The sequence below is a fragment of the Ochotona princeps genome, chromosome 26, assembly GCF_030435755.1.
Source record: "Ochotona princeps isolate mOchPri1 chromosome 26, mOchPri1.hap1, whole genome shotgun sequence".
Taxonomy (NCBI): Eukaryota; Metazoa; Chordata; class Mammalia; order Lagomorpha; family Ochotonidae; genus Ochotona; species Ochotona princeps.
Genome location: NC_080857.1, coordinates 29,435,475 through 29,450,835, shown reverse-complemented (window position 1 = coordinate 29,450,835; position 15,361 = coordinate 29,435,475). Strand labels below are relative to the sequence as shown.

General features: G+C 37.7%; 1 protein-coding gene across 5 annotated transcripts in view; it reads left to right on the top strand.

Moving 5' to 3' along the window:
* The window catches only part of PPM1A (protein phosphatase, Mg2+/Mn2+ dependent 1A), a 36,307-nt gene extending 22,549 nt beyond the window's left edge, over positions 1–13,758 (top strand). For 2 of the 5 annotated variants that reach the window (XM_058655131.1, XM_058655133.1), the window contains exons 2-6: positions 3,207–4,060; positions 5,779–5,896; positions 9,840–9,948; positions 11,862–11,919; positions 12,860–13,758. In XM_058655131.1, the coding sequence (XP_058511114.1) occupies positions 3,207–4,060; positions 5,779–5,896; positions 9,840–9,948; positions 11,862–11,919; positions 12,860–13,081 (1,361 nt within the window). In that variant the 3' untranslated portion in view covers positions 13,082–13,758. Of the gene's footprint in view, positions 1–3,206; positions 4,061–5,778; positions 5,897–9,839; positions 9,949–11,861; positions 11,920–11,996; positions 12,089–12,859 lie in introns of all 5 variants that reach the window. The other 3 variants (XR_009244243.1, XM_058655134.1, XM_004597637.3) reach the window with 3 other exon arrangements.
* The last annotated feature ends 1,603 nt before the right edge of the window (positions 13,759–15,361 follow it).

Below are 15,361 nucleotides of genomic sequence, written 5' to 3'. Positions count from 1 at the left end.
GGCTTTGGATTGGCTCAGCTCTGGTCATTGTGGCCACTTGGGAGTGTGCCAGTGGACAGAGGATCTCTTTCTCCAATCGAATAATCTCTTAAAAACAAATACACAGTGAATAGATGTTCACTTGACTGAAAATTATTTTTTAATAGAGTGTGCGTATATATTTTGTACATATTTTGTGTCTATTGTGTGTCTTAAAATGTCTTCTGCCTCCTTTGGCACCCAGCATTCTGGGTTCATGAAATTTATACATAGAACTCTATTCTCTGTTGCCTTTTAGGGTTCGGTTTTGCACCTGTTATGATTAATAACAGTTTGATACTTTCTTTTGATGCTTATTCATGATTTGTTCAGAATTTTATTTATATTATAGTATTTTTTTCTTTATATTTCTTTAGTTGTAGGTGACTTCCAATGGGTACTTTAAAAACATTTTGAATGTACAGTTATTTGGAAAGCATAGCAACAGAAAGCAAGGGAGAGACAGAACGTGTGTACAAGAGCTCCTACCTCTGGTTCGTTTCCCATCTGCCCAAGACAGCCAGCCAAGGCTGGGCCTGGCCACAGGCAGAGGACACAGCCCAGTCTGGGTTTCCCGTGTGGCTGGTAGAGATGTCAGTATCTGCCATTACTGCTGCCTCTCAGGGTGCATTAGCAGAAAGCTGCCTCAGAATTGGAGTAGCCAAGACCCACACTATCTCTCAGATACAGGAAATGGGTATCCCAAGGACTGGCTTAGCTGGCTGTGCACAGTGCCTACTGGTAAGAGTAGGTTTTTAGTAGTTAATTCAATGAGCTTTCTAAGTTTCAAAAAGGAACTTGGGGCCTTTGAAACCTTGGGGAGAATTTTTTGTTTTCTGCTTTAGAAAGTTTGATCTTAATATGGGCTGGCACAGTGGTTCACTTGGCTAGTCCTCTGCCTGCAAGTGCTGGCATCTTACATGGGCATTTGTTCATGGCCCAGCTGCCCCACTTCTGATCCAGCTTGCTGCTTGTGGCCTGGGAAAGCAACGGAGGGTGGCCCAAAGCCTTGGGATCCTGTATCTGTATGAGAGACCCAGAAGAGGCTCCTGGCTTTGGACAGACTCAGTTCCGGCCACTGTGGCCATTTGGGAAGTGAGCCAACAGATAGATCTTTCTGTATCTCTCCTATCTGTAAATCTGCTTTTCCAATAAAAATAAATAAATCTTTTAAAAAAAGGTCTCACATTTATAAGTATGTGTGTTTACTCTCTGCTTTCTTATCAGTATTTGTGTTTGTTCATTTATTCAGCAAATATTTGATGGTCAACTGTATGCTCTAGTTGGTAGGAGAAATTTCCTAGTGAATTGAAGGAACCGCTGCTGAAAAGCTGATGTTTAAGTTGAAATCTGAACAATGGGTAGGAATTAATTAGATTTAAGAGATGAGGGCATAGCATTTTAGATGGTGGAAGTAGCATTTATTTATATATTTGAACGAGGGAAGCATGGTCAGTACTAGGTAGTGTAAAAGACTGGTTGGGGTAGGGAATGTGGATGGAGGACAGGAAAAAGTGAGAGGAAGCTGGAGAAGGAGCATCATGTGAGCCATATTAAGCAATTGTTCTAATCCCTCTGTCCGACCCTGAACGATAGAAGGCCACTGAAACACTTAGTACAGGAATGATAGGATATTGTTATTGTGAAATTGTTGTATGATTTGGAAAGTCAGTTGGAGGGATGCCAGCATGTATGTGAAGGGACAAAAGAGGAGTTTGTGTTCTGTGAGCATGATGGTGCCTTGGATATGAGGGCATGGTAGCAAAATCTAAGTGACGGCTTAAGAATATTGAGGAAGTATAATCCATGGCACTTGGTATCCTTGGCCTGGGTATTGGTGTCAGTAACTAGTCAAAGCAGGTTTAAGGAGGCATCATACACCCTTATCAAAAAGAGGCTTAGGGAATGAGGCTAAGCCTAGAAAGGGAACCAAGTGAGGGGTGGGTGGGAAGGCAGGAGTGGAAGGTATGCTGAATAGCCAGTGGGGAGGGCATTTGAACAGTGAGTGTGGTGGTGAACTCTGTGACTAGTCAGTTGGATCAGGGCTGAAAATGTCGGTTGCATGAAGTGACTGGGAGGAACTTGATGGTTCGCTGAAAAGGGAAGAAAGACAGGTGGATTGTTAAATGGGAATGAGTTACATGAAGGTTTTTTAATGGTGAGATGTGTGACACTCAAGTGTCTTTAAGATTTGCACTCCAAAAGAAAGGAGAAAAGAGAAACACAGTGTAAGATTCCTGCAAACACATGTAAATCATTCAAAGTTCCTTTGAAGTGTGGTCTACAAAACTGTAGTAAAGGGATTTCTCATTGGTGTCAATGACAGAATCCTCTACAACAGAAAAGAGGATATGTATGATGAGTTCTGAAAGAATTCGTTGAAGTAATTTATTCATTGAAATGCTTGTTTTTCTGTACTAGCCAATCTATTTGTCACTCTCTCAGCTTTTCATTTTTAGCTTGAGATTTAATTTTTTTTTTTTTGCAAATTTTTATGTTTCATTTTACCTTAATACTTCAAATTGGACTTACCAGAGATTATCACTAGTTCACTATGGTTTATTTCAGTCATCGACCAAAAAAGAAGTACTAGAATGTATTTCTTTTCGTTCCTTTGCTTCTGCTCTCCCTAAGCTCACCTGCACACAGCACTCCCTCCCACCCTCCATCATCCGTCATTGATGTAGAGTTACGGCAGGGCCGTAGCAGGAGAATTGGAATGTAAATTCTTGCAAACTAGGGTTTGCCTTGTAAGTAAGATGTTTGAATCAGGATTTTTTTTTAATGTCCTGTGAGTGTGTTTGATAGATACACTTTTTAGTTCCAGGAGTCCCTAGGAAATTGTGCCAGGTATCCTGAAACATGTCCTGGCTCCTGCAAGTTGACCATGGTCACAGCCAGCTCTGCTTTCTACATCACACTTAGGGGAGAGTGTTTTGTCAGCTCCCCACCGTCCCCAGGCCTCAGGGGGCTCTTGTCCATTTTGAGCTGTGCGTGATCATCCTTTCTTCCCAAATTATTCTTTTTAATCTTCAGATTTCAAGTCAGCAGCACAAGTGTCTGTTTATCACAAGAGTTGTAAACTTTTGTTTAAAATTTCTGGTGTATCTGCTTCACTCTAAAGATTGTTGGGCATATATTTTGTTTGTAAGACAATGATTGCCTTTCCTCTTTATTTTCCTTTGCAGAACTAGAGGATCAAGACATAATGGGAGCATTTTTAGACAAGCCAAAGATGGAAAAGCATAATGCCCAGGGGCAGGGCAACGGGCTGCGGTATGGGCTGAGCAGCATGCAGGGCTGGCGCGTGGAAATGGAGGATGCGCACACGGCTGTGATCGGTTTGCCAAGCGGACTTGAAACGTGGTCCTTCTTTGCTGTATATGATGGGCATGCTGGTTCTCAGGTTGCCAAATACTGCTGTGAGCATTTGTTAGATCACATCACCAATAACCAGGATTTTAAAGGGTCTGCAGGAGCACCTTCGGTGGAGAATGTAAAGAATGGGATCAGAACAGGTTTCCTGGAGATCGATGAACACATGAGAGTCATGTCAGAGAAGAAGCATGGTGCAGATAGAAGTGGGTCAACAGCTGTGGGTGTCTTAATTTCTCCCCAACATACTTACTTCATTAACTGTGGAGACTCAAGAGGTCTACTGTGTAGGAACAGGAAAGTTCACTTCTTCACACAGGATCACAAGCCAAGTAATCCACTGGAAAAAGAACGAATTCAGAATGCAGGCGGCTCCGTGATGATTCAGCGTGTGAATGGCTCTCTGGCTGTATCGAGGGCCCTTGGGGATTTTGATTACAAATGTGTCCATGGGAAAGGTCCCACAGAGCAGCTGGTCTCCCCAGAGCCCGAAGTCCACGATATTGAGAGGTCTGAAGAAGACGATCAGTTCATCATCCTTGCGTGTGATGGCATATGGGATGTTATGGGGAACGAAGAGCTCTGTGAGTTTGTGAGATCCAGGCTTGAAGTTACTGATGACCTGGAGAAGGTGTGCAATGAAGTGGTCGACACCTGTTTGTATAAGGTAGCTAGACTTTTTTTTAAAAGCACCAAACGACTCTAGTGACATTAATTTAATCACCCTCAAAAATAAATCTTGGCACAGTTGCACACTACTGTTCACTTACTGTGAAAATATAGGAATGATTTTTAGAAATAAATTGACCATTTTCATCTGACTCTTAAGTCTTTTAGTAACCATGACTACTTAAAACTTTAATAGTGGGAAGTTTATCAAAGGCAGAAAGAGTAAAGTGCTTGCTTTAAAAGAAGGAGATGGGGAGGGTTAACACTCGTATGAAAAAATGTTTTAGAATTTTGACATTTGTACCATCTGGTATCTCAGTATATATGTGGAAGTACTTTCTGACTTTAGTTTAATGAATCAAGCACCACCAAAGGTACTTACTGAATATTTGGTGTGATGTAATAAAAAAAATAGCCTTGAACATGGAGTCAGAAGAACTTGGGGTGAGACTGTGTGACTCAGGCAAGCTGTTTAAATCCTTGGGAAAATCAGTTTGGTTCTCAAAAGGGTAAGACATGTTTCTAGCCCGTGTTGTCAGCGACTGTTGAAAGGATAGTATCAGATGGGACCGCACGGGCAGATGAAGCAGCTGAGCCGCTTTATTTTACAGGAGCGGAAGCTCTGTGGTTCAAAAACTCAGACAGACTCTACAGGGTTGGACAAATGGTTCCCACCGTTAGCTTTAACATGGAGATAATAACTGTTAAGGATTCGTACATTAATGAACTGGCGTGTATATAAATTCATATATGTGTGTATACACACATTTTACATTTTTATGTATGTACATTGTCTAATTTAGTATATGCTGCTTTCTTTCCTAGATAAGATATAAGTGAACAGGGTTATACGATTTGGTAGCAGGATTCAGACTAGAAAATCTAGGCTTCTTGCTTAGGGTTTAGTGTTCTTTATACCACACACCGTTCTGTTTCAGTGGTAATTATTGATCTTTTTTTTTTTAAGCTCATTGATTTTGTAAAGTTTCTCTTGAAGATCTGTATTTGATTTAACATGAAGAAATTAAGAGCATTCTGTACAGTTTCATATGAACACTAGAAACTCAAAACCTTAATTGATACTTGATTTATGTAATATTCAACATGTATGTTAAAATCAGTAGATTGACAACAATTCATACTGTCAGTTTTTGAATTTTTAGAGAACTAAGCAAACTTACGGTGTAGTTTTTACTTTTAACTCCACATTTTATTTTACTTTTAACTTCATATGAAACAAATGTGTTGCCCCAAAATTTATTGTAAATTTTTAAAATGTAAATTTGTCAAAAAAATCGTATAACTACAAATCCTGCTATAGCAAGTACCACTAGAATTTTCTGTCACGTTGTTTGGGATAAATGTGTGTGTACATACGTATTTGTGCTAGATATTGGTTCAAATTAGGACAACTGCCATTGATTGTGTAGAAACAGTTTTGTTTTGTAGAATTATAAAACATGATTATGATAGTGAGTTTTGACCCATAATGTTCCTCCTGTCCTTTGGAGAATTGATTATATGGTATGATCTGTATACTCTGTGGGGGTTGGGCTTGCGCACATAGTATATACATGCAGACAAGAGCAGGCACATACCTGTGTGTTTTCTTCACTAAAATATAACACTAAAACAAGTCTAACTTTAATTGGCATATCTAACTTTAAGAGGGAAAAAATAAAATCAAAATATTCTCTTGAACTTTTTTCTTCCCAGGGAAGTCGAGACAACATGAGTGTGATTTTGATCTGTTTTCCAAATGCACCCAAAGTGTCAGCAGAAGCGGTGAAGAAGGAGGCAGAGTTGGACAAGTACCTGGAATGCAGAGTAGAAGGTGGATCATTTAACAAAAAATAAGTAGCTTTATTAAAGAAAAATCTTCAACACAAACCATTAACATCTTAGCTTTTAGTGTTGTGTGTACAGAAGTGGGAAGGCGCATTTGTGTAGTAGCTGTTAGATCCGTGCACTGTCCTATCACAGCCAGATTAGGGATCACAACTAACATGGCCCCGTGCGTTCTGTTCAGGAGAGCTTATTTGGAAAGGCTGAAATGTTTGTGGACTCTAATGCTTGATGAATGCACTCGCATGAGTGATTTTATGCCGGGAAACTTGGTTTGTGGTTTATTTAATTACTAAGAGATTATTTTGATGGTGATCATTTGAATACCATCTTGATAACTTGAAGGTCATAGCCTTATTATTAATAACTTTTATGTGCTACAGCTTTGAAAAATTTGGTTTAAACTCTCTAGATTTCTTGCTCAAGGCAGTAACTGTTTCATACTTTGATAGACTTAATAGAAGATATGATAATTCCCCTCTTGGTAGAAATATACCTGCTGAGTATGATCAAGAAAAGAGAAGGAAATTCGAGGAGTATATTTCTCATAATGCTGCAGATTATTTTAAAAGCAGTTGTCCATCCCAAGTGTAATGCCTTTAACTTTTTGAGAAAGCTTAAATGATTTTTGATGCGGCTGCTACTTGGTATAAACATTAAGACTCCTCAGAGAATTTCAGCTTACTGTATATATACAATAAGTATATAGATTATATAGTTCTATAGCCAAAAAACTTCACTAGTGTGAAAATGCATTTTAGGCTGTTGCTGTTATTTGCATGTTAAAGATCTGGTAGCATGCAAACACCGACCAACCACACTTCCCACTGTACCTGCATTGTTAAAATCAGTATGCACTTTGAGTTTCTTCTCTCCCTTTTTATTGTTTGACACCAGTCATAGTCAGTCTGATTGGTTTTTATTTTCAGTACTGTCTGAAGCTGCTATTTTATTTTTATTGCCCCTGCCCCACTTGATAGTGATATGTCTAGTATGTGTCTGTAATATTTAGCACTTCATTCTTTGGATGTACTGTTCAGTGAGTTTGTTTTTCAATATTATCAAGGGTCTTGGAATTTTCATAATTTAATCATTTCAGTAAAAAAAATTAAAGTTTTAAAAACTAGATTGCTACAAAAAGTAGTTTGAATTGCTTATCAGAAAAAATTATGAAACCCTACAAGGAATGTATAGAGATGTAGGTGATAATGTGTTGACACTTGAACTTGGAGTACCTGTTTTCATATTGTTTTAAAGAGATAAGACTTCGTCAGTTTTACTTTGAAATGGAATCAGATTTTAGAAGTGAGTTGCTACTTTTCTCATCAAAGTAAGATTCTGATGGAATTACGAAACATTTCCCATAACTTTGTTATGCTTTTATCAAGTAAGAGTTGCTGCCTGGAGTTAATACTCAATATTTTTGATATGTTGAAGTGTTATTATACTTGTATTATTCAATTAGAGGTTATTGTATCATACGTAAAATAAGGTCTTTCTTACTTAGGTTTGATGAGACCGCACTAGAGAATAATATCACATTAATTAAAACCACATTTAAAAATGTAGGAAGAATATAACTGTTTGTATTATAGAAGTTGCTGTATGTCATAGGTAAAAAAAAAGAAAAATACTGTATTCAGCTTCCAAAACAGGCACCAAAATCTTCTTTTCCCCTCCTTTGTGTAAATATATGCCTTCGCTGAGTGCTGTGACCCGTTAACCTCATTTCATTTGCTTTGAGCGTTTTTGGCTTCTCTGTCCATACCATATCAAAGGACAAAAGGCTTTGCAGCTCTTTCTCCATTTGTGCCCTTTCAAATACTTGGCTGTCTGTGGGTGTGAGAGATTCACCCCATAATTTAAACCATACAGCTGTTAGGTTTGTATTCCTCTAAACTAGTTTAAGATTATTCTTGTGCAAATTTTCTTAAATCTCTGCTGCTGACTCTGAGCGTTGGAGTTGCCGATTCTGACATAACTGATGAGATCCCTCGCGCTGGAGGGGAGGGCAGGGGCAGAGTGTGTTGGTACATATGTATGTGAAACAGGAATATTCTCTACGTATCTATTCTTTATAAAAGCTTTCAGTCTTTCTACAATTCCAATTGAAATGTATAGTCCAAGCGCAATTAAAGGAATATTTCTTAGAAGTAATTTCTTTTTAAAGCATAAGAAAGCAAGACCAGCATAGTATTAATGTTCAGGTAGTTTAAGTGGATTAGCCCATATGAAGTAGGAGATAATGTTTTTAAAGCTTTACATTATTTTTTTAAATTGTTTTCTTGTAATTTTATCACAGTTAAAATATATCCTAATTTATATTTTAACAAAGAAGATGTAAGATACATCAAATCTAGATGATTCAAGGTAATTTTTTTTTAGATTTGAAACCATCACCGATTGAAATCACCACCAGTGTTCATGTCTATTGTATGTAGTTTCCTATTCAAGTAACTGTGTTGGCTTAGTAAGAGACTGTATGTTAAGTGTATTGCAGTTTTAAGTTGTGAAATTGTGCAGTTTAGGTAAACATCAAATCCCTTTATTTTTGTACAGGAGATTTCCAACACTAGAACCATGTAGAATAAATATGCTACACAATAAAGGAACTTGGCAAACCAAATCTGAGATCCTTGCTTTTTGTTCAGATTTAAGACTGTTTTTAAAAAAAAAAAGGCAAGAATTACTAGTACATGGTGAAATTGGCCTTTGTTCTTAAAGAGAATTTAAGCCTTTATTGGTAGGAATATTATGGGTAGCGGTGTCTGTCTCTTAATAATGTGTTTTTTCATATGATGAATTAACATTTTGAGGGTTGATCCAAGGATGAACGACCTTCATGCATTGTCATATTCAAAGGTGTTTACAAATTAAGAACTAGAATGAAAATTTCTTGCCCCAACAGTGACAAAATGCCATTTCTTAGTGAAACAAAAGTTGAACATGTAACATAACAAATAACTTTGACTTGAGTTTGCTAAAACCATGTGAAGAATTTTTGTACTTGGAACTGAATAGCTTTAGAGTTCTTTGTAAAGTTCTTTGGTTATAATATTTGATATTCTGTGATAGGAATAAAAAATCGTGGCAACACTAGAGTATTGCTACACCCACTTGATAGCTGTTTTTTTTTTCAATGTTAATTCTAGATGCAGTTGTATGAGTATCAGATCTTCTTTTTAAAAATTCTGTTAAATATTTAGACTTTTTATTTTAAGGCTTGTCTCAAGTAATCAAAGGAATTGTTATTATTTCTCTACATATTGTCTAAAGATCCTTTAGAGAAAAATTAAGCTTTGAGTGGTATTCTGATGTATAAACTAATTTGTGCATGTTATTTAAGTATCATTTTGCAAATATAAATGTGAAACAATTTGTGTTAGTATATAATCAGCAAATTTCCTTATTCAGAAGTTATTTTTTTCAAATATTGAAGTTATTTCCTTTTTTTGTTGGTTTTTTTTTTTTGTTTTTTTTTTTTTTTTTGCCCCTTGCTGTCTGTATTTTTTTTTTTTCTGGTTAATCTATGCGATGTATTTTACAGGGAAAATTTCAGAAAACTTGTTTCCAGTCTAGAGAATGAATGTGCCTCCTCAGCAGTAACTAGTTGACATCTTAAAGAATGTTCTCGTGTTTGCATATGTGCCCTGATGATGTAATGCATCAATTTCAACATGAGAGATTTTTCTTTTTGCATTTTAATCTTAATTTCATTCTTTGAAATTTATCTTTTGTGTCTCTTTCTGCTGCCCTTTGTCATAAATTTTCAAAGCTCAACTTGGTTTTTTTTTCTTTTCTTTTAAACGATGCCAGTTTAGAAATTCTCAGATATGGTAAATGTCATCTTTAAAAACCTAAGTTATCTTTGTTTCAGTTTTTAAAAATTAAATTTGGATAACACTTACAAAAACAGTACTTCTGATTCCCAGAAATCATAAAGAAGCAGGGGGAAGGCGTCCCTGACTTAGTCCACGTGATGCGCACGTTAGCCAGCGAGAGCATCCCCAGCCTCCCTCCCGGGGGCGACCTGGCTAGCAAGTAAGTGATACTGCACCCTCTCCCTGCTTTCTGTCAGTGTGTGCAAGTGTTAGGTGTCCATTGGTCAAATGTGCTTCTCCCTAATTTCTAAAGCAGTGCAGTTCTCTGTAGTGCAGTATCTAAGCTATGATTTCCTTATTTTTTAGTTTTGGGATATGATTCTCATTTAGATAGCATAATACCTGTCGCCAGTGAACTGCATTAAGGGCTGTTTTGGGGAAGCTTGGGTGACATTGATTTCCTCATGCAGCGTGAGGGAGATAATTGAGTGAAAGAACTTTTAAACGTGCAGCGCTACCAAATTCTAAGTGAGTATTAGTATTTAGTTTGGCGATTTTGTCAGTCTGGACAAAATGACACGGCAGAGATCGTCTTGATGCATCTGAGCGTATTTCTGTGTCTCTGATGTTGCTAGTGTTTCTGGTTATTGGTTGCTATTGTCATTCAGAGACAGGAATGAATGAATACATTTCTAGTCCATTCCTCTTCTACGTTAGTTCATGGAGCAGCCAATTTGTGTTAAGTGTTAAATTGACATTCTTACACGTAGTACCCTGGAAAATTCAAGCAACTGTAATATTTTTACTTCAGGTATCCTTGTAGTTGACTTACAAGGTGTGTTCCTAATTTCCTTCATTCTCTACTGTCTTGTGAACAGGTCGTAATCATACAACATTCTGGGTAAAGCTGGCTAATAAATTGCTTCAAAGCAGTTGTGGAACTATTAAAATGAAACCACAAGTTTTTAAATAAAATAATATTCAAAACCAGGGATTTATCTTGGAAATTTGATATTTCTGGCAAGCTTTTTTTTTTTTTTAAGGCAGATTTACAAAAAGGAATAACAGAGATATCTTCCATCCACTGATTCACTCCCCAAGTGGCTGCAACAGCCAGAGCTGAGCTGATGCAAAGCCGGGAGCACGTTCCAGGTCTCCCACGCGGGTGCAGGGTCCCAAGGCTTTGGGCCGTCCTCTCCTTCCTTCCCAGGCCACAAGCAGGGGCTGGATGGGAAGTGGAGCTGCCACAACAGGAGCCAGCACCCATTGGAATGCAGGCACTTAAAGCAGGAAAATTGGCCAGCTGAATCAAAATGCTGGCCTTAAACAATGCCCTCTGTTAAAGGGGCATTTTGAAAAGTAAAAACTTAAATATTTGTTGTTTTATGTTTTACTACATTAGATGTTAGTTATTTCTTTTTCAAGACTAAGATGCCTTCTAACAGTATGTGTTTAATAATACTTTTTAGGAAGGTATCCTTGTTAATCTGGCTGCCTGGGACCAGCTCAGTAGCCTAGTGGCCAAAGTCCTTGCCTTGGATGCACCGGGATCCCATATGCGCTCCAGTTCTAATCCCGGCAGCCCCGCTTCCCATCCAGCTCCCTGCTTGTGGCCTGGGAAAGCAGTTGAGGATGGTCCAAGGCCTTGGAACCCTGCACCCATGTGGAAGACCTGGAAAAAGCTCCTGGCTCCTGGCATTCGGATTGGTTCAGCTTCAGCTATTGCGACCACTTGGGGAGTGAACCATTGGACGGAAGATCTTCCTCTCTGTCTTCTCTGTGTATCTGCCTTTCCAAGAAAAAAAAAATCTTAAAAAAAAAAGACACTGCCAGTGCTGACTCAACCCCTTCAGCCCAGTTCAGATCTGAGTAGACCACATTGACTGGTTTCTTTATAAAACATGTTTTTTTGGTATTATGTTAACTGTGTTGATGGAATATTAGATTGCAGTGTGACCTCTACCTCCACAGTGGCACCCAAATGTCCTAACATGAGGCTCACCTTACTGAAAGTGAGAAATTGAACTGAAATAATTTCTAAAATTGCCTTCAAAAATCTACTGAACACCTTACTGTAAGCAAACATGATCATACTTTCCAAAGAATTAATTTTCCACATTTTTTTAAATTTAGGCGGAATGTAATTGAAGCCGTTTACAATAGACTGAATCCTTACAAAAACGATGACACTGTAAGTAACCTGTTCGTTTCCTCTGATTTCCCTTCCCCTCCACTCTAAATGCGTGTCCTTCCTACCTGTTTCTGCAGAGCTGTCCACTGTACCCTTTCCCTCACACACACCCCTGACTGCTCTCATCTCTGCCTGCACCACAGTGGTAGTGATTGAGGACAGAATCCCGGTGAGTGGACCTCTCTCAAAGCAGAAGAAAGTCCCTTTGAGTTATTCTGGTTTTTTTTTTAAAGCCTCCTCAAGCATTCTACTTCAGAAGGTTTGCCTCCACTCGATGAACTTTTTTGTTTTCATGGGAATATACTGTCTTTACTGAGAAACTGGATTTATTCTAGGTTTTGTAAGCCACTACAACAGATGACAAATATCCATCTTCACCAAATGATTTTTATGGTTGGAAATATTTTTGTCAAGAATTCTGAGTTATATGTATATTTCTTTTAAATGTTAGAATGAGGAACACTTTATATTAAATTAGAATGCTCTGTTCTCCAAGTAAGTTTTCTTTTGCTGATCATTTGTTGTTGGGTGATGTTTATAGAGAAATGGTCATTTCAAATCATTTGGGCACAGTTCTCAAATATTTTATGTATTGCATTTTGAAACTACCACAACGTCTTACTTAAGGCTTAATCTCTGCAAATACATTAAAAGTTTATAAGAGTTGTATTCTAAAAACAGACTGAATTTATCGAAACTAGTATTCTTTGTGTATTCTGATTCAATGATTTATTTGGTCAATCTCACTATAAACTCATTCCAGTTATTTTCCAAAAACCAAACAAAGGGTTAACAATTCTTGGTCAGTTATTGATAACACATACGTGCATATTTGCATCCTGCAAAAAACATTTGGATTTTAAATACCAACTTTATAAAACCTTTAACTCTGCATATCCAGCAGGTAGTGCATTTTTAGCACCTCTAAGCTTTAATTTAGTGTCTTGTTTGTTTGTTTTCCTTATCAAGGAGTCTGCATCAACCGATGATATGTGGTAAAACTGCTCATCTAGCCATGGAGTTTACCTGCACCTCCCAAGGAGAGTACGGCTTGAACCTTTTAACATCCATCAAGAAGGGATATGACGTGGTGAGAGAGATTACATCAGAGAACTTCAGCAGTACAACAGCTAGCCCAGAACTGATTTTTGTGTGTGTGTGAATTTGAGACTTATGTAAAAGTGATTTCAAACCATAATTCATGTTGTAAATCAGACTCCAGCAATTTTTGTTGTATGATTTTGTTTTTTTTTTTTGTAAAGTATAATTGTCTATGTACAAAATGCTCATATTTAATTATGAACTGCTTTAAATCACTATCAAAGTTATAAGAAACGTTTGGCTTGTTGTGTGAAGCAACAGATATATAACCCTTTCAGGTCATGTTCCGTTTGGACTTGGGGTGGGGACAGGGAGAGCAGCAGCCACATCAGCCTCGGTGCTCAAATGTGCACCTGATTATGGAGAATAATGACAGAGCTAAGCATCCAAGGAGTTACTGATAACCACCTTCATGTTCCTGGCAGCAGGATTGGCGCTCCTGGTGAAGCCGTTGCCCTCATCTAGCTGTCTTTCTGAATGTGCTCTCCTTTCCGCTGTGAGTACTGCAGGCAAAACAGTATATTCCTAAGGACATCAGTCTGGAGGCTGAGATGCCTTGGTTCTTGGCACCTCTTTTCCAAGTCCTTACATTTAATTACTAATTGATGAGCAGCAGCTTCCTACATACTGTAGGAGACTGCCATATTTTTGCTATCATGATTGGCTGGGCCTGCTGCTGTCCTAGTAAGATACTCTGAATTCCATTTTATCAATAAAGCTTGATTTAACAAACAAGAAGTTTAATCATGTATGTGTAATTCCTCTTTTACCCCTGCCTATGAAAATACCCAGTGCCATTGTAAATGAACTTTTCTTGTAGGAAAAGAAATTAGTCTCCTCCAATTGGACAGTGCTGTTATTCAAGGCATAGATGGAACTGTTTTTCTTCTAATTAGAGAGACTAGAAGATTTAAGTTGCTATTGTTTCTTTATCTGTTTTTTAACTAGGTTTCTTTTGGTCCGCTTATTTTTCAGTAAGATATGCATCAGCTTAAATTTGCCTACTGTCTAATTAAAACAATTGTCAAGGTTCAACATGGTAACCCTGTGTGGTAGGGGTGTGTGTGTGTGTGTGTGTGTGTGTGTGTGTGTTTGTCTGTGATTTTTAACTGGCCCACGTCATTAGAATCTAAGTGGTTGCTATATGTTTGTGATTTGAAATATAGCATGTTGATAAAATTTAGTTGTTGGCCTTTAAAAATAACTTTCAAAACTTAAGTAAGGAATTGTAGATATAAAATAGCCAAATTTAGTTTTAGTTTTAATCATTCTGGTTGAGCATATGTGAAAGTGAGTTTAAAAATCTGTCCCATTGAAAAGACTGCTATTCTGTGCGCTTCTGTGTTTTTGTCTCTTTAGGGTGAGTATTGTGTTTACCACCATGTAATTTACTCATTCAGTAGGCAGATTCCCCTCTAGAACACTAATAAAATGTAAGAGTAAAATATAACTTTGGATACAAAATCAAAAAATCTTTGTGTATAAAAGCTAGCATAATCCATTTTGTTCCATTTGTTTTTTTCCCCTAACTTGGAGATATACATATTTGTATATAGAGCCTTAAAACTAATGTAAAGTTAGGGAAGTAGCGGGAAAAGCAATGTGAAATGTCTGACGTAAGTAGTTTCATACCTGCAAAATCTTCTCATTATCCCTCTTATCTGCGGGGCGATTACATGTAAGTTAATTGTGTTTAATTTATGTCTTAGTCAAGCATGAATGAAGAAAAACTGAGTTACAAAACTAATTCCATACATGAAATAAATGCTTAACGCCAAACACTGTAGTAGAACGCAAAGTATGATGATGTTTCCGTTCTGGCTTGGTAAGCACCTAGGTGGACGTTTACTGAACCCCAGTGCTTCTATTGTGGATGGATGACCAGACAGACCAGTACAGTAAGAAGGCAGTCCCTTCATTTTTAAAGTAACCCAAGGTTTTAGTCCCAGAAATTTTACCATCTTAAACTGGCTGGGGGCTCTTGAAATGAAAAGTGGTCACAAGTGGAACCTGTGATAGAAAGCTGTGTTTCAGACCATAGTAGTATATTTAGAGGTTTTTCCTTATTTCAGAGTCCTTAAACAACAAAGATACTGAAGTATTCCTCTGTTAAAATTACTAGTATTAAAATTAAGCTTGGAAATGAGAGCAGACCATTCAAGTGTGATGCAGGAAGACTCTTGCACGCGAGTCAGCACTGCCATATTAGGTAAGAATGTTTTCTTCTTAAAAATACAGGAAGGAGGTAACTACATTCTAGCAACAGCCCACGTGTGTTCCTGGTTCCTGCAGGTGGTGGTCATGGTGGGAGACCAGCCACACTTCTATAAAAGGCATTTTG